The following is a 19,089-nucleotide window of genomic DNA, read 5'->3' on the forward strand; positions in this document are numbered from 1 at the left end:
CTAAAAACACATTACTATTTCACCACACACTTGTACATGTGTGAATCAGGACAAATATAAGCACCCCTTATTTGACCTTTTGACTTCTTATTTACAGTAAGGGCCACTGCCTAAAGCCTTGGGTTTCCCCTTGGCTATCTTTGCTCTGAGGCTCCACCGTGGATGTCATCTTGGTGAAATGTATGGTCCCCAGGAGCACCAGAGCTCTGGCTCCTTTTCTTTGGTAAATAAAGGCAGGAGGATCCCTTATGCTGCATGTTCTCTATTCTATTTTGCCTCTAGCGTGTGAGTCTTGCGCTGGCTTTTCATCAGCCGGTGTTCAAAGTCTCTCCACTGGCTGCGCTAATTACAGGGCTCTGGGCAGCACTTTAAGACCGCTCATGCTGGCTCTTGAGAAAAAGCCGCGCGCCTGATTCTCATGACGAGATGAACCACACATACATGCAGTAGCTCCGCACTGACAGAATCAGTCAGCCAACATCATTGGGACATTCCGCACCGAAAGAGACTCATAACTTCACCCAGGACAGGACACTATTAGCTGCACCATCCGATAAGAGGTTGCGCTAGAGCGTATCTGTGTTTATTTTTTTACTTAGTGAAACGCTTCCAGTGTCAATTTTGACATTTGGCAGCCTATTTGAATGCTGCATGAGTTAATTCTTCCATTCAACCCTGGATATAACCGATGAACTCACGAGATGTAGAGTTGTCTACTGGCAGTGGCACCTGAGTGGCGGTAAAAAGGAGATAACGTGACTTTCACGATCCTCTCCAAGTCGGCTAATTGTTAGACCATCCTGTCAGTGTAGACTTTGGCGGAACGGAGAGGAGTCCACAAACCGAGGATTACCTGTTGGATACTTTTACTAGTGCTGTCACAGGGAAAGGTGAAACGGCATGGCTGTGGACGGTAATTGAGATCCAATAGTCGTGCATGCGGACATCTCAATAGACGAATCATCCCCTATCTTCTCTTGTGATATACTTTCTATTGTCGGTAAAGCCAGATTAAGCTAAACAAGTGCGCAGTGTAGCATTAGTTTTGCTGAACTTGCATGACCACTTCCCCTGCTTATTTTTGGCTTTAGATTTCAGAATTTAGGTGGAATTTTTATGCAGCACAAACAGAAACCGCTGTCCGGACGGCGTGGTGCTGAAATTGACAGCGATTAAGGGTGACGGATTAGGGTCCATTTGCTTACAGTGACCACTGGCCATATAACCCATTCCTTACAATTTAACGCCTATTTTGAAATGAAGGAACCAGTTGTTCACTGAAGATTGGGTACATCTCAGATTCGATGTTTTCAAACACTTCTAGTATATTTTTATTGAAGTTACTTTTCTAAGTGTCATGAAGCAACATACACCCATGCCCCATGCTGAAGACCTAGACTAGAGGGTTGATATCGAAGGGATATGTCCATTATGAAATGTTCTCCACCAGTGGCATTCATATGGCTTGGCTTGATAACGAGCTGCCTTTGCGAGCCTTGGCTCTGTTGGGGGTCTGGAATAAGGGGGATACTGGATGATGCAGAGGAGGGGCACAAGCAAAAGGACCAAAATATACCCTTTAATCTCCTCTCCTCTCATGCTCTCCTCTACTGTCTCTTGTTCTGTCCTGTCCTGTGTCAATTAGAAAAGAAACATTTGAATGAACATCACACACACACTACTCAAAACATCACTTCCAACACAGACAGAAAATCAACCCAATCTGGCACATTAATTAGTAATGACCTGTGTGGCTGGTTGCCAGGTTATGCTGCAGTAATGGTGTGTTTACTCTAGCTAGCACCTTTTCCCTTCATTATGATACTGAAAAGACACTTCCTGCCTGTAGAATGGAATAGGGTGTGTGTCTGCCAGTAACTAAACATAATGATGAGCGACTGATTTATATGCAGTAGTCATGTGGAGTTGCCAGAAATGCCTGGGAGCTATCTGGGTAAAAGTTGAAGTTCCTTTGAACATCAGCTCATAATGACTCAGTTTAATGGCTCAGCCATTATAACACCTGCTTGGTCTGTCTGGAAAAACACCTAGTAATGATGGTTGAGACCATCTGTCAATGAGAAGGCACCCAGGGTTTGACAATTCTTTGGCATGTATTTTTCCAGATTTCACATGGCATTTCTAGTGCAAATTACAGCATAGTCAGCGAGAGAATTTCAAGCACCACAAGCCTGTGACTTTACTGCCACTGTTATAGTCAAATCCTATTGCTCAAATCAAAACTGTATGTGTCTCTTTTACTCTTGTAGCGGCCTCCAGTTTCAGTTTCTGCCGGCCTGCTGTGGAATACAGAGCGCTGCCGGAGGACTTCAACCACCTGAGTCGACGGACAGGAGGGAACCTGACTTGGCATGACGGGCGGGGTCAGAAAACAGCAGGGGGCCGGACAGTGAAGCTGCTCCAACAGCCTGGGACAGAGAAATATCAGGTGGAGTACCTCAACTATTTTAGATCTCTATTTCTGCATATCAGATCATAATCACAGATCAGATGTGAAAAGTGACCCCGTTTCTGTAGGGCTTTACAGCCATGATGCTAATGGCTGCCTTTTGATGCTGTATCTGTTTCTAGTCATCCACTACATCTCTAATTGGTAGGCCTATTCTAGATGCACATGTACATTTAGAAAAAGGAAAGAGCTTCATGGGTTATTATTCCTCTCAGATCAGTCTTTTTCAATCATTAATTGACGTGTATGTAAGCTTCTCTCTGGCCCTGTGTAATTTACCAACACAAAGACAAAATATAAAAATATTTAATGACAAATGCAATGGACTTTATCCATTGTTCCAACACGAGTAGCACTTTGTTCGTGGAGAATGGAAGATGCTGTTTATCCAGAGGGCTATGGGGCACTCTGTCCAGACTGTCCAGCCTTTTATAATGACTTTAAAAAGAACTGCTGTCCTTCCTTTGTACAGAAACACCAGCCTTAGTCTGTGGACCGAGAGCTAAAATGTGCAATATACTGTATGACATCTAATGGCTGTGGTGAACCTTACAGTATGTGCTCTGGCAGATATGTTTTATAACAAAGCATGTCTAGCAATTTTGTGTGAACTGGGCCATAGCTCTACTATTTGGAGCAGGGGGGGGGGGGGGGTCCTGGTTCTCGGTTCCCGGTGCCTGGTTCAATTAATGCTAGGGTAATAGGGGGTAACTAGCCCATGGGGCATCTCTCTCCTTGTTTTCAGTCACAGGTGGGGACTGGATTAGGTGTGAGCAGTGCAGTAGGTGGGCTCGTGAGTTGTGCTCCAATTTGACTGGGGATAGCTTTATTTGTGACCTACAGGTACAAATTAGAATCGTGCAATAGCAAAGCATAAGAGAGTTGCCACATCAATGTTACACTGAGTTAATTAGTTCAGTTATTGTTATTAAATGTTATATTCCAATGTTATTTCATGTTATTATTTATATTCCATTCTAATTTTATATTCCAAATATATATATGTTTTTTTGGGGGGGAACCTTTTGCTCCTGAATGTCATTTTAAAGACTGTAAGGATTTAAAATCTTGCATTATTCAAATCATATTTAGTGCAATTGTACATAATGGATTGTATAGAAAATGAACAACAAAGAAAGAAAAAAGAAAAGTAATGTGCAGGTGAGTTAAAAAGAGGGACATCAAATCTCCTCATAGTGCAGTTATTAATGGTGACATGTGTAAAACCATTCCCCCCATATTTTATTGAAATCATTCAAATAAGACAACTAAACTTGAAGTATTACTTACTAAAGAATTTCTAAATATAACGGATTAAATGTATTTTAACACACTTCTGTGAAACCCTATGCCATACTCTTCTACCGGGGGGGCAGTTATACCCGGTAAAAAAAAAAACTTGTCAACTGTAGCCATTTTTTTACCTTTATAGTTTATTAGCCTAAGCATGATCTTCATACACATATCAATTTCTTTCCAGACGGTGCTCTTTTGTGTCAAAAATTAGACACGTTCTTAGGGGGGGCTAGTTACCCACTAGCACCCTATCTGATATATTATGGTATTCCCTTTACATGGTATTACAGTGCAGTGAACCTTTTGTGTTTTTTAAATTGACTTTAAATCATGTTATTGCAATTTCAATGTGACTGTTTTTTTTTACCAATGAATGAAGGAATCTCTACTATACATTGCGGTTTCCGAGTACCCTACAAATTTGGGCTGATGACAGAGATACTTCCCTTCCCCTTCCATGCATGCATATGCTTCATGCTTTATGTCTTTCACGATCAATGCAATGCATTACATAATCTTGTATCATGAATGTCTGTGATGAAAAATGCAGGGAGAGAGCTTATTTGTTTTTGTTTGTTGCTGGCCAAATTCAGGCCAAGGGGTGTAGCACTAGTATGTTGAGTTCAAACCTTTTGAACTTTAAGTGGGGCTGCTGGAGAAGAAGAGCAGAGCAGAAAAGGAGAGAACACTGCATTCATTGATTTTTAAATTGAATGAATGATCAAAGGCTTCATTTGATTAGTCACCCATATCCTGCTGAGATTCAAAGTGAAGGAATTTGGTATTGGGATATGACTGACCCACATGCACTCTGGTTTGATGCTGATGCTCATTGCTCACAGAACTATGTTCCCTGATCTTATAGTTTCAGATGAATGTATGCGTTTGATCTGCAGGGGGACCTTTTATGTGATAGGCTTCATTAGTGATGGGTTTAGTGTGTATATATGCTAATGTGAGACGGGCGGTATCGGAACAAGAGGTCTGATACCAACAGTCTCAGAGACCGTTTATATCAACAAGTCATCAGACTGCTGAACACTTGAACTGGACTGACCAGCTGCTCATGCACACACCCACACAGACATACGGTACACACACACACACACACACACACACACACACACACACACACACACACACACACACACACACACACACACACACATTTTGGACATTTTCCAAAATCATGGGCATTGATATGGAGTTGGTCCCCCCTTTTCTGCCTTCTTCTGTGAAGGCTCTTCACTAGATGTTGGAACATTGCTGCGGGGAATTCCATTCAGCCACGAGAGCATTTAAAAATATATATATATTTCACCTTTATTTAACCAGGTAGGCCAGTTGAGAACAAGTTCTCATTTACAACTGAGACCTGGCCAAGATAAAGCAAAGCAGTGCGACAAAAACAACACAGAGTTACACATGGGATAAACAATCGTACAGTTGATAACACAATAGAAAAATCTGTATACAGTGTGTGCAAATTAAGTAAGGAGGTAAGGCAATAAATAGGCCAATAGTTGCAAAGTAATTACAATTTAGCAATTTACACTGAAGTGATAGATGTGCAGATGAGGATGTGCAAGTTGAAATACTGGTGTGCAAAAGAGCAGAAAAACAAAAACAAATATGGGGATGAGGTAGGAAGTTGGTTGGATGGGCTATTTACAGATGGGCTGTGTACAGCTGAAGCGATCGGTAAGCTACACTGACAGCTGAAGCTTAAAGTTTGTGAGGGAGATATAAGTCTCCAACGTCAGGGATTTTTGCAATTTGTTCCAGTCATTGGCAGTAGAGAACTGGAAGGAAAGGCGGCCAAAGGAGGTGTTGGCTTTGGGGATGACCAGTGAAATATACCTAATGGAGCGCATGCTACAGTGTGTTGCTATGGTGACCAGTGAGCTGATATAAGGCAGAACTTTACCTAGCAAGGACTTATAGATTACCTGGAGCCAGTGTGTTTGGCAACGAATATGTTGCGAGGACCAGCCAACGAGAGCATACAGGTAGTATATGGGGCTTTGGTGACAGAACGGATGGCACTGTGATAGACTGCATCCAATTTGCTGAGTAGAGCGTTGGAGGCTATTTTGTAAATGACATCGCTGACGCCAAGGATCGGTAGGATAGTCAGTTTTACGGGGGTATGTTTGGCAGCATGAGTGAAGGAGGCTTTGTTGTGAAATAGGAAGCCGATTCGAGATTTAACTTTGGATTGGAGATGCTTAATGTGAGTCTGGAAGGAGAGTTTACAGTCTAGTTAGACACAGGTATTTATAGTTGTCCACATATTCTAAGTCAGAACCATCCAGAGGAGTAATGCTAGTTCTTCCACACCAATCTTGACAAACCATTTCTATATAGACCTCGCTTTGTGCACAGGGGCATTGTCATGCTGAACCAGGAAAGGGCCTTCCTCAAACTGTTGCCACAAAGTTGGAAGCATAGAATCGTCTAGAATGTAATTGTATGCTGCATTGTTAAGAGTTCCCTTCACTGGAACTAAGGGGCCTAGCCCAAACCATGAAAAACAGCCCCAGACGATTATTCATCCTCCACCAAACTTTACAGCTGGCACGATGCATTCAGGCAGGTAGCGTTCTCCTGGCAGCTGTCAAACCCACATTAATCCTGTCGGACTGCCAGATGGTGAAGCATGATTCATCACTCTAGAGAATGCTTTTCCACTGCTCCAGAGTCCACTGCTCCAGTTTTTACACGCTACGCGCTTCAGCACTCAGCGGTCTCGTTCTGTGAGCTTGTGTGTCCTACCACTTCGCAGCTGAGCCGTTGTTGCTCCTAGACGTTTCCACTTCAAAATAACAGCACTTACACTTGACCGAGGCAACTCTAGCAGGGCAGAAATTTGACGAACTGACTTGTTGAAAAGGTGGCATCCTATGACGGTGACATGTTGAAAGTCACTGAGCCCTTCAATACGGGCAATTCTACTGTCAATGTTTGACTATGGAGATTGCATGGCGGTGTCCTCGATTTTATACACCTGTCAGCAACGGGTTTGGCTGAAATAGCTGAATCCACTCATTTGAAAGGTTGTCCACATATTTTTGGCCAAGTAGTGTATATTCATGCTACTCACACATCACAACTGCTGCTACCAGACTCTTATTAAGCTGCTTAATTTAAACACATTGCCCCCAATCTCCTCTTCCCCGAAACACATGTAAATATTGGACTAGAAATTGTGCCTTCCTGTATTATACTGATGCTAAAATGTTTATACTGAGCCGTTTACTTTGTTTGTATTCTTATCTTGTATTATTTCTTATTGTTGCATTGTCGAGAAGGAACCTGCAGTAAGCATTTTGTTAGATGATGTTTACCATATGTATCCCGTACATATGACTAATAAAATGTGAAATGTGAAACTTGAACCTTGACACCCACTGCTGCTTGGTGTGTGTGTGTGTGTGTGTGTGTGTGTGTGTGTGTGTGTGTGTGTGTGTGTGTGTGTGTGTGTGTGTGTGTGTGTGTGTGTGTGTGTGTGTGTGTGTGTGTGTGTGTGTGTGTGTGTGTGTGTGTGTGTGTACATGTGTGCATGTGTACAATAACCAAGGCTTATTAGCTTTTGCATGACTTTGCCAGAAATGCCGTGGTTGCAGAGATAAGCTAAAGTGGTATGAACATGAGTTAAGTAAAGGATGGCAGTGGTGTAAAGTACTTAAGTTAAAATACTTTAAAGTACTACTTATGTCGTTTTTTGGGGTAGCTGTACTTTATAATTTATATTTTCGACAACTTTTACTTTTACTTCACTACATTCCTAAAGAAAATAATGTACTTTTTTACTCCAAACATTTCCCTGACACCCAAAAGTACTTATTACATTTTGAATGCTTAGCAGGAGAGGAAAATGGTCCATTTAAACACTTATCAAGAGAACATCCCTGGTCATCCCTACCACCTCTGATCTGTCGGACTCACTAAACACAAATGCTTTGTTTGTAAATGATGTCTGAGTGTTGGAGTGTGCCCCTGGCTATCGATACATTTTAAAAACAAGAGAATTGTGCCATCTGGTGTGCTTTATATAAGTAATTTGAAATTATGTATACTTTTACTTTTGATACTTTTGATACTCAAGTAGTATTTTATGGGTGACTTTTACTTGAGTCATTTTCTATTAAGGTATCTTTACTTGACAATTGGGTACTTTGTCCACCACTGAAGGAATGTCACTCCCATCACTATATTCCTGGCAACTGCATTGTCATGCATTATATCTGTGTGGCTAAGATCATGAAAGTGGTCCTTGGTGACCAGAAGAAAGAAAGACCCCTGGGTGTTTGGACAGATGTTTTGATGGATGAAGGATGTGCTAGTCTAACTGACGTGGTGAGGTTGTCATCCCTTGGGGCACTCAAGGTTAAAACACATCACTTAAATGGGAGGGGAGGGGTCTGAGAGATAATGGAAGCAGTAGAGGGCCAGAAAGGAAATATGACATTGCAGAAATAAAATATTCAGTGTGTGTGCTTGGGTGTATTTCAGCGCCGTTCAGGCGACTCCTATGGAATCTACCACACCAGCCCCACCCAGCCTAGTCTGATCCAGCCTGTGGTGTTATGGACTCAGCAGGACGTCTGCAGGTGGTTGAAGAAACACTGTCCTCACAACTACCTGACCTACGTAGAGGCCTTCTCTCATCACGCCATCACAGGTATCAACTAGGACACGTGTATTACAGGCACAAAGAACATCATTCAAAATTACAGAATCAGAGTAAAATACAGTTGGTTTGAGTAGATACAAGTGCACTAACCCGAAATCATAATTTACAATCATAAAAGGAGGCTAAAATACAGTAAGATTGGATGGCTGGCAGAGTAGAGTTAGTTGAATAACTATGCTTGTAATACTCTTTACCCAATACAGGTATCAAAGGGTACAAGTGCACTAGCAAGTGCACTATTCATTAATAATCATGCAATGAGATTGGAATACAGCAGGTGTGGGTGGATACAAGTGCACTAGCAGAAAAACCATAATTCATCATCAGAAAATGCTAGTAAAATACACAATACAGTCGGTGTGGGTGTGTATGAGTAGTGACAGTTGAATCACTTAATGACAGCCTCCTCTCTCTGTTCCCTGTCAGGCCGTGCTCTGTTGCGTCTGAATGGAGAGAAGCTGGAGAGAATGGGCTTGGTGCAAGAGACACTGAGGCAGGAGCTCCTACAGCAGGTGCTTCAACTGCATATGCAAGAGGAGGGACGAAACCTGCAGCTCCTTAGCAGAGGTGTGTGTGTGTGTGTGTGTGTGTGTGTGTGTGTGTGTGTGTGTGTGTGTGTGTGTGTGTGTGTGTGTGTGTGTGTGTGTGTGTGTGTGTGTGTGTGTGTGTGTGTGTGTGTGTGTGTGTGTGTGTGTGTGTGTGTGTGTGTGTAAATTGCAGTTAACATTTGAATGTAATTCTAACAGTTCCTATTTTCTCTCCTTGTCTTTCTCTTGTAACAGGTGGCTCCTTTGGAAATCTATCGTAACATAACATTCCATTTCTGACTGGGTTGTTTACAGTGAAAACTGGAAAGATTATAGAGCACTTCAACCATGTACAAGCTGGGAGTCTGTCCACCATTCAGAAACTAGGACTGTAATGTGAACCACATGGAAACTATTAACTCTGACGAGGACACATGAGATGATCACATGCCATATCCAACTCAGACAGAACCGGGGGAGATGGAACACTCCCAAATATACATACAGTACTGTGATCAATAGAGCACAGCCCCGACTTTGAAAAGTTGGATATTGGTTTTCCAACTAAAGGGACAGACTATACAGTTCTATCTGTGATTTGAAATGAAAGGATGTTATTAAAGGCTTCATGTCAGATTGGCTGTTTGTGTCTTGTTGCCCATTTTTATGTTATTTTATGTTTTAACCATACAGCTGTGCAAAGGTTAGTTGTGAATTATATATTTTTGTCACAATGGTTCTTCTTGGAATTATCCTATAGTGTACTCTAATTTGGGGCTTAATTGTAAATTGGATAGATTGTTGTGAAATACATTTATGGTGAAGGGCTCCTTATTTCAGATAAATAAAATGTATTATGTCCTTAACATTGGCCTACATGATTTTTCTGTGACCCCAATCCACTACTGGTGAAGATCAACTACATTACCCACAATCCTCTTGAATACATGGCGCTGTCCACCAGCCGGCACCGAAGAGGGCAAGAGGAAGCTGAGTGCAGCGGGAAGAAAATGTCATCGCGCTCAGACAGGTACTGGTTCTAACAGCATAGACTATTTCATTCTTATACCTTGCATTAGCTGATGTTGTTTAAACGAAGCCTGAAATATATAACTATGTGCTGAGCACTGCATTGGATGTATGCCTTTCGTTGTAGCCTAATCTACTACGGCATCATTTGACCTCCCAGAGCTCACAGTGGCTTGCTTAGCTGTAACGTCCCACCTGCGCATAAACACACAGTCAAGTTGGGATTCATAGAATGTTTGAAGTTTTATACATTGAATTCAAATACCGGTTAACTGAGTCGGATATCAAGTTTGATCATTTACCAATGATCATTTTAATGCTGTGTGTCAGCTGCTCTGCCGTCGCCAATAAAGTATGTCACCAAGCAGTCGCGTAATAGGATCAGTCTAATAATGGACATCTGCCTTGTATCTAGCACATAACACAACAGAATGACGCTATTGCATTGCTCTGCTCTCAGTATGTATCTGCTGAAATTGTAGTATTTGAGTGTATGTGGATTGTTACAGTAATAACTAGGTAGCCTACACAATGGTAAAACAAATGTGTGCCATCAATGGACACATGCTGAATGAAATGCAGTGGCCTGGCATTGTGCAAGGAAAAACTGTGACAAAAATATGATAAAACAGCAACTGTCAGCAGGTCAGAGACGGAGTCGTAATCAGACAAACACTTGGGAACATGATTGCCCTGCAGGATATCTCTGTCCTAGCCTGGTCCCAGATCTGTTTGTGCTGTTTTGCTAATTCTTGCCAAACAGATCTGGGAACAGGCTATCTCTGTCAGGATCAGCATAGGAGATGAAGATCAGTAGAGGGCGTCCTGGTGTAAACAGGCCTCTATTAATAACAGGCACCAACTCTGTGATCCTTTTAAACACACTTAGACAAGGGAGGGAGGGAGGTGAAAATGGAGAGGTAAAAGGAGAGAATTGGTGACATTTTCCTTACTCTCCTCTGAGCTGAGATTAGGGAAGAGAGAGGCTAGATTCAGTGGGTAGATTGTAAAACAGGTCTAGAGAGACAACCTCTAAAGAGATGACCTGACGTTGTCTCTCCCTCTAAAGTGCGTCAGGTGGATTGTAATCTCTTTTCTATGGGGGTTAACTTTGACCACGTTTGCTGCCTCAGTAAGCGTTAGCCTGTGTGAGCTCTACTGTGTTAGTAGTGAGTACTGTAGTGAGTACTGTACCTGTTGGGCCTGAGCTGGAGCAGCCAGCCCTCCCTGTTTCGCTGCAGATATGACTCTGCCTGCATACACTGGAGCCAGAATCTCAGGCTGCTGGTCCATGATGACCCGCAGGTAAGTGGTCTGTTTACATAGTGGTGTTGTATGCATGATTATTGGAATGGATGTGGAAGTCATTCTGCCTGTGTGTGTTGAGGGAGTTGGGATGAGTTGAGGGAGTTGGGATGAGTTGTCCCATCCCATGTCAGTTGAGACATACTGGTGATGAGAGGTACAGGGAAATGCAGGATCTATCTACCAAAAACATATGTGTTGAAACAAATCAAGATTTTTATGTTGGGGCTTTAGTGGTGCCTGAACAGTACTAAATGTGGATTTGGAGTCTGATGTAACCGCTAAGCTGGTTTTTAACCTTCAGTTGAGCTTGATAGTAAACAAGGGTGTGACGGAGTTGGTATAAACCTTATCAGTGACGTTACCTACGAAAGGGACCATTATAGTACTTTATAACACTCCTAAAAAACATCCCTCCTTTTTCTTGTACTGTAATTGTACCCAAAGCTCTATGTTAATAACAGGTTAATGATGATATGATGATTGCTGTTTCTCAGTGGTAGTGGGGAAGACTCGTTAGATCGGCTCCTGCCTGGCTCTCCTATCACGGCTCCACGCAGGAAAAGCACATCCCAGACTAAGACAGAGCCTCCCCTGCTTCGCACCGGCACACGCACCATTTACACAGCCGGCAGACCCCCCTGGTATGATGAGCACGGTGCACAATCCAAAGAGGCCTTCGTCATCGGTACAACCGTTATGGGTGTATGCCTTATTTAATTGTGAATTTTTTATGTTGTATGTGGAATGTTGTAATGGTCTTTCCTTATTGTATGACTTGTTGTTGTACTTAAACATACATGTGTGTTTGTCTGCAGGGTTGTGTGGGGGCAGTGCATCAGGGAAGACCACGGTGGCCAATAAGATCATTGAGGCTCTGGATGTCCCCTGGGTAGTGTTGTTGTCCATGGACTCCTTTTACAAGGTGAGAGACTGGCATTCATTTGGCTTGCTTGAGATTTAGCATCTGGACATGCTACTGTAGGTTAAGGGGAGTTCCTCTCTATTCCTCACAACAGACTTGTTGACAGACACCCTTTTGATACTGTATGAATGAGCCTACCCACAACCCATCCCTCTTAATGATGTTAATCACATGTGAAGCACATGGGGAAGAGACTGTCCACAGCCTGGGTAATCCCCTCCCACACTTCTTCCTTCCATCATGTCTGTTTATAGAACACCAGGGAACAACATGCACCCTAATCCATGGACTCAACATGCAAGCACACACACACATGCACACGTAAACGCAATCACACACACACACACACACACACACACACAGGGTTGGTGAGTAACTGATTACATGTAACATTGTAAACAGATTACAGATACTTTTGAAAAATGTGTTGATTACTTCATAGATTCGATTTAAATTCAGAAAGGATGTTTCTGAAAAAATACATTATGACACCTTTTCACAATGACATTCAATTCAGCATGAAAAAAGGCACACGTTTAGGTTTGTTCCACCTGAGCAAGTCTGACCACAAGTCTGTTTTCTTCTACTGCTTCTTAAAGGGATAGTAATCCGAAAGTAAATTAAAGTATTCAGATTACGCTACTGAGTTTGGGTAATCCAAAAGTTACATTACTGATGACAATTTTGGACAGGTAACTAGTAACTGTAATGGATCACATTTAGAAAGTAACCTACATGAGCACGCGCTACATGGGTAGGCAGCATTACAACTTTTTGTTTTTACACATTCACCTTTTCCCTTTACCCTATGAAAGATCCCATTGTGTTTCTGTGTCCATCTTTCCCTGAAGTTTGCTCTCCTGTACCCCCTAGGTTCTGACCCCTGAGGAACAGACCCTGGCAACCAGTAACGACTACAACTTTGACCACCCAGGGGCGTTTGACTTTGAGCTGCTAGTTGCCACCGTTAAGAGACTCAAACAGGGCAAGAGCGTGAAGATCCCAGTGTATGACTTCACTACACACGGCAGACAGAAAGACTGGGTGAGTGCAGAACCTGAAGGCCATGTACCAAGGGAAAACTCTAGATTCTCCTGATATATTTATCCACTGTAAATAAACAGAAGAAGGGTATAACTGGCAGCTGTTGCAGTTCTGAGCATTTCTGTTGTGTCTGTCTCTTCCCTGTGTAGAAAACTGTGTATGGTGCAAGTGTGGTCATCTTTGAGGGGATCATGTCCTTTGCAGACAAAGAGCTTTTGGAGGTAAGGCTGTATGATCATCACATGTTAATATCTTCTTTACTGAATCAGTTGTCATCTGTGACTGCAAGGTACAGGAACATAGTGGTCTATTGTTGCTCTGTTTGTCTCCAGCTCCTAGACATGAAGATCTTTGTGGACACGGACTCAGACATCCGGCTGGTACGTCGGCTTCGCAGGGACATCACAGAGCGCGGGCGGGACATCGAGGGGGTCATCAAGCAGTACAACAAGTTTGTGAAGCCTGCGTTTGAGCAGTACATTGAACCCTACATTCGACTGGCAGACATTGTTGTGCCACGAGGTGAGAGATGGAACACTACCCGTTAGAAAGGTCAAAAGTGCAATATTTCTGCATTCTGCATTTTGGCATCTGCCGTTCTCAATATAATATTTGTTAGCCATTGGCAGCTAATACCAATATGAAGGCATATGTATCCTGCTGATATACTATGGTTTCGTAGCCGATATTCTGTGCAGATATTGTTAATTATGTGGTAGCCATTTGAGCTACTGAAATGTTTCTCTCCAAATTAAAATATGTTGTTTCCAAGTGAAAATATGATTCCCTCTGCCAGGTGGAGGTAACATGGTGGCCATTGACCTGATTGTCCAGCATGTCCACAAGCAGATGGAGGAGGTGAGTGAGCAACAGAACACTATACTCAGTAGACTATATACACTGAGTGTACAAAACATTAAGAACACCTGCTCTTTCCATGACAGACTGACCAGGTGAATCCAGGTGAAAGCTATAATCCCTTGATTGATGTCCCTTAAATTCGTTAAATCCACTTCAATCAGTGTAGATGAAGGGGAGGAGACAGGTTAAAGTAGGATTTTTAAGCCTTGAGACAATTGAGACATGGATTGTGTATGTGTGCCATTCAGAGTGTGGATGGTCAAGACAAAATATTTAAGTGCCTTTGAACTGGGTATGATAGTTGATGCCAGGCGCACCGGTTTGTGTCAAGAACTGCAACGCTGCTGGGTTTTTCATGCTCAACAGTTTCCCTTGTATCAAGAATGTTCCACCACCCAAAGGACAGCCAACTTGACACAACTGTGGGAAGCATTGGAGTCAACATGGGCCAGCATCCCTGTGGTATGCTTTCGAAACCTTGTAGAGTCCATGCCCTGACGAATTGAGGCTGTTCTGGGGGCAAAGGGGTGGGGGGTGGGGGTGCAACTCAATATCAGGAATGTGTTCTTAATATTTCTGAGCTGCAGTGCATGAGAAGATGGTGTCACACAGTGGCAGAATGCTGGAATATCTGTAGAGGTATTGTGAGGGGATGAGTGACTGACATCTCTTTGCCTTTCTCGCTCTTTCTTTTTCTCTCTCGCTCTCTCTGTTTCATTCACCTTCTTGTACATTCTGTCTCGATCTCTCTTTCTCTCTCTCTTTGTGCAGCGTGAGCTCAGTGTCAGGTAGGCTTACACATCTCTTACACCTCCTCACTCCCTCCCTCCCCCGTATTTGAGTTTTTGTAGTGGTGTTATTCACAATACCCCCACCAGGTGTCTCAGGGTGACTACATGGACTCCTTTTATTGAAGAACTAGTGGGAGAGCAGAACAGTGTCTAGTCATTGTCACCTATTCAAATGTATTCTCCTTTGTGTTGTTTCCTCCAGGGCGGTCCTGGCCTCGGCCCAGCAGACTCAGCCCCTCCCCCAGACCCTCAGTGTGTTGGAGGGTACGCCTCAAGTTAAAGGCCTGCATACCATCATCAGGTCAGATCACGTTCAAATAGAGCCAGTCTAGAATCAACAGACACTTTTTTTTCTTCTTCTCATTCTCCTCCAACTAATTTGTGTAATTCAGGAATCAGGAGACCAGTCGAGACGAGTTCATCTTCTACTCCAAGAGGTTGATGCGCCTCCTTATTGAACATGCTCTAACATTCCTGCCCTCTCAGGTATGTGGACATTATTTACCAATGTTTATAGTGTATGCTACTGTAATATGTTATTTTGTTATATATGATTAGACATAATGTCGCTAACTTCATCCCTATTGTATCATGTAACAGTCATGCACGGTACAGACCCCACAGGGCCAGGAGTATGATGGGAAGAGAAGCTTCAGTGGAAAAGGGGTGGGTACTGTACAGTCATTGATACTACTCCTGTTTCCCTGCACTATGTTTGGTATTCCTTTCTAGTAGTATGGATTTTGTGTGTTTGTCAACATGCTGAAGCTCCATCCTCCTCCCCCCAGATTACAGGTGTGTCTATCCTGCGGGCAGGGGAGACCATGGAGCCTGCTCTGAGGGCTGTGTGTAAGGATGTCCGCATCGGCAAGATCCTCATCCAGACCAACCTGGACTCAGGAGAACCAGAGGTACTTTAGAATAGAATAGATCTTTATTGGCTGAAGAGAGGAGACGTGGTCCTATTTAGAATAGTCACACTTACTGTATATCCACCTCACTGGGTGTCTTCCTAGTAACAAGATCTGCCTCCTCTTCCTGACCGTATCTCTGTGGTAACCCTGTTTCTCCTTCATCCCTGTCCAGTTGCATTACCTGCGTCTGCCAAAAGACATCAGCGAGGACCATGTCATTCTAATGGACAGCACTGTGTCTACAGGTGCTGCAGCCATGATGGCTGTACGGGTCCTATTGGTAAGGGGGCAGTAATAGACATCCCCATCCCATAATAACAGAGAGACCCTGTCTTCAGGATTAATCACTCATTGCTATAGTAACCATAGAATTATAATTAGTATTTGTATTTCTATGATATTACTAACCATACTAAATGGCTGAGTTTTAAAGTGATGGCCAAAGGACTAAATGTGTTGTGTTGTGTCTATGCAGGACCACGAGGTGCAGGAGGAGAACATTGCGCTGGTCTCTCTGCTCATGGCAGAGTTGGGGGTGCACTCGGTGGCCTACGCCTTCCCTAAGGTCAAAATCATCACCACAGCTGTGGACAAGAGTGTTGATGACTTCCTGCAAGTCATTCCAGGGATTGGTGGGTTTGGCATCGATATAGCTAACATGTCTTACCCCATACACTAGTACAAACCACTCCCTCCTGTTGTAACCCACTGAGCACAGATGTCAGTTCAACGTTTAGTTTTGATATACATTTGGTTGAGTTGTCAACTAACGTGAATTCAATGTGAAATCAGTAAAACATTTCACCATGTCATTGGATTTAGGTTAAAAGTTGGGTGAAAGAAAAGAAAATATGAAATGCCCTCATGTTGATGACTTTTTGCGTATCCATTTAGTTTTCCAAGTTGATTCAACCAGTTTTTGCCCAGTGGGAAGTCAGTAATGTTGATTGGCCTATTTAATTAGAATTCTGCTTCAATGACTACACCTTTCTGTAATCCGCCTCAGTAATGTGCTCTTCACGGTGATGTCTGATGTGTTGCTCCAAGTAATTTAACTCTATATTTCTGTGTTTTCTGTCATTACAGGGGACTTTGGGGACCGCTACTTTGGGACAGATGGTGGATCATCAGGCTGGAGTGACGATGAGGAACAGGAGCGACCGAAACAACAAACATGAACGTGATTCTGTGAAACACAAGGTTAAAGGCTAGCCTTGTGAAACCAGACTGTGAATTTGTGATAATCAGGCTGGTTTAACAAGGCTAGTTAAGGGCAGGATTAACCAGCAACACCAATCAGATTCCATTGAGCTGCTATAGACAGACACAACAAATGGTTCTCTATAAACAAGACATTACTCCCATTTATGTACAGCAAGACATTTTGTATTCTATTTTATGGTACATATTACAATATTTAAATGGAGGGATTATTATTCTATTTATACAGTTGGATTGTTCAGTTCTGGACTGCTCAAGCAGAACATGTTTATATATGGGGCTACATGAAACTGAATCAGTTTCATCCCTTCTAAAGAGGATGCTATCTTGACAATTGCTATGCTATCTTGGCAATTTGATATGAAATAGATTATTGAAAGTTTGGTAGTGAAGCTTCCTAACCTGTAGGGGGAAGCATTGTTCAATTTTAGTTGCTGTGTTGCCATGTTGTGTGTGTGCACCCAGATACTCAAACCACACTAGAAATCATATGACGGTCTGCAATTGGTCCATTCCTTTTATTGAGTGAAATTACACATCATGTACTGGAAATTGCCCATTATTTTCAAGTATTTGAAAACGTATAGCAATTTGAAAGCTATTGAGTTGAAATGGTATTGAATCCTCTCCACCCATGACTGAGAGAACAGTCACTAGCAATTAAATGATCTTCACCTGAACAAAGAGATCATGACATGTGCTGATGTTTGATGCTAAATGCCAAATATGATATATCTTTGTATCTATCTTACCCCAATTTTTTAGGGTGTGACATACGTTACGCTTATTGTAGTCATTTTCACCTAACATAGTACACACATATGTATGAATGTTGAATGCATTATATTTTCTACCTCTTACAAGCATAGCCTACATGTAGAGTTATGAGAGAGCACTGTTTTGTGGGGAATTTGTTTATTTATAATCACAATATTTCTCTGTGAGAGCCCTCAGAGTAGGTGGCTGTGATCATGGATGTCATGCAATGCATGTTGTATTCTCCAAGACAGCACAAGACTCGCCTGCCCATGTGACTACTGCCTCAAGGTTAACCTGTTACTATGGAGACAAGCCCACCAATGAAAATTCAGCAGACGGTTGCGATGTTGACTGTAAGCTTTTTGTTTTAAGGGTGACCTATTTTTTTTCTCCAGCTAGTCAGACACAGACCCCTCTGTACGCACGCACACACACACACGCCGCCACATTTGAACATTTATCTCTGGGAAATGCATGTGTTATTAGAGTGTAATTATGGAATAAAGTGAATGTCAGATTATCATTTAGGAAACAGTCACCCTTACTTACATCTACTTAAATTCCTAACCTAGCTCTCATACCATCATGGTCACCTAATCATCCCCAGCTTCCAATTGGCTCATTCACCCCCCCACCCCCCCTCCATTTAACTATCCCCCAGGTTGTTGGTGTAAATGAGGATGTGTTCTCAGTCAATTTACCTGGTAAAATAAGGGTACAAAAATTATAAACATCTACTTGAATGCATCCAACTTTCTCAATGCCTTAATAGCCAATTAAATCATGTTTTCCTGTGATAAATCTGTAGCACGATTGTAGAACGTTTGTCTTCCATTAGTCACCACCAATGTTTTTCAGAGCTGCCTTTGGTTTCAGGAGCAGTTTGATATTGATTTATATTATTTTGCCTACTATGGCTGCTTTTAGACAGGCAGCCCAATTCTGATCTTTTTTTCTTAGTAATTCATCTTTTGACCAATCAGATCAGCTTTGAAAAAGATCAAATGTGATTTGTCAAAAGACCAATTAGTAGAAAAATATCAGAATTGGGATTCCTGTCTAAACCCAGCCTGTGCTTGATTTGTGTCTTTATTATATGGCAATAATTTGATCATGATGTTGTAATAGGCAAAATAATAATATCTTAACAGATCATGAACAGCGCATATGACAAAGAGTTCAATGGAGGGACAGCTTTAGACTGGTCTAGTGAAGTTAGCTGGCATGGTTGGACAAATAATTATTACCTTC

The 19,089-nt window shown here is 42.4% G+C and overlaps 2 protein-coding genes across 3 annotated transcripts; both read left to right on the forward strand.

Annotated features, from left to right (window-relative positions):
• Positions 1–900: 900 nt before the first annotated feature.
• On the forward strand, positions 901–9,606 carry LOC109907664 (sterile alpha motif domain-containing protein 10-like). The gene is made up of 5 exons (XM_020505762.2): positions 901–913; positions 2,271–2,449; positions 8,282–8,450; positions 8,889–9,029; positions 9,245–9,606. The coding sequence occupies exons 1-5, from the start codon at positions 901–903 to the stop codon at positions 9,268–9,270; spliced, it is 528 nt and encodes a 175-aa protein (XP_020361351.1). The 3' UTR covers positions 9,271–9,606.
• Positions 9,607–9,952: 346 nt separating this feature from the next.
• On the forward strand, positions 9,953–18,358 carry LOC109908564 (uridine-cytidine kinase-like 1). Of its 2 annotated transcripts, none has more exons than XM_020507230.2 (15): positions 9,953–10,019; positions 11,821–12,011; positions 12,142–12,248; positions 13,122–13,292; positions 13,442–13,513; positions 13,625–13,814; positions 14,089–14,150; positions 14,925–14,941; positions 15,147–15,245; positions 15,337–15,430; positions 15,545–15,610; positions 15,733–15,855; positions 16,031–16,138; positions 16,334–16,490; positions 16,945–18,358. In XM_020507230.2, the coding sequence occupies exons 1-15, from the start codon at positions 10,000–10,002 to the stop codon at positions 17,034–17,036; spliced, it is 1,569 nt and encodes a 522-aa protein (XP_020362819.1). In that variant the 5' UTR covers positions 9,953–9,999; the 3' UTR covers positions 17,037–18,358. The 2 variants fall into 2 exon arrangements, with proteins under 2 accessions (XP_020362819.1, XP_031650313.1); XM_031794453.1 differs by lacking the exon at positions 9,953–10,019 and adding an exon at positions 10,056–11,323.
• Positions 18,359–19,089: the final 731 nt, after the last annotated feature.

This window comes from Oncorhynchus kisutch, linkage group LG17 (genome assembly GCF_002021735.2).
Source record: "Oncorhynchus kisutch isolate 150728-3 linkage group LG17, Okis_V2, whole genome shotgun sequence".
NCBI classification, from domain to species: Eukaryota; Metazoa; Chordata; class Actinopteri; order Salmoniformes; family Salmonidae; genus Oncorhynchus; species Oncorhynchus kisutch.

Excerpts from the sequence above, each read along its gene's own strand:
- LOC109908564 (XM_031794453.1), top strand. The coding sequence starts at position 11,262 with ATGACTCTGCCTGCATACACTGGAGCCAGAATCTCAGGCTGCTGGTCC. Across the intron at positions 13,815-14,088 it reads AGACATTGTTGTGCCACGAG|GTGGAGGTAACATGGTGGCC; the intron begins GTGAGAGATGGA and ends TCCCTCTGCCAG. Across the intron at positions 16,139-16,333 it reads TGGCTGTACGGGTCCTATTG|GACCACGAGGTGCAGGAGGA; the intron begins GTAAGGGGGCAG and ends GTGTCTATGCAG.
- LOC109907664 (XM_020505762.2), top strand. Across the intron at positions 8,451-8,888 it reads CTCTCATCACGCCATCACAG|GCCGTGCTCTGTTGCGTCTG; the intron begins GTATCAACTAGG and ends GTTCCCTGTCAG. Across the intron at positions 9,030-9,244 it reads CCTGCAGCTCCTTAGCAGAG|GTGGCTCCTTTGGAAATCTA; the intron begins GTGTGTGTGTGT and ends CTCTTGTAACAG.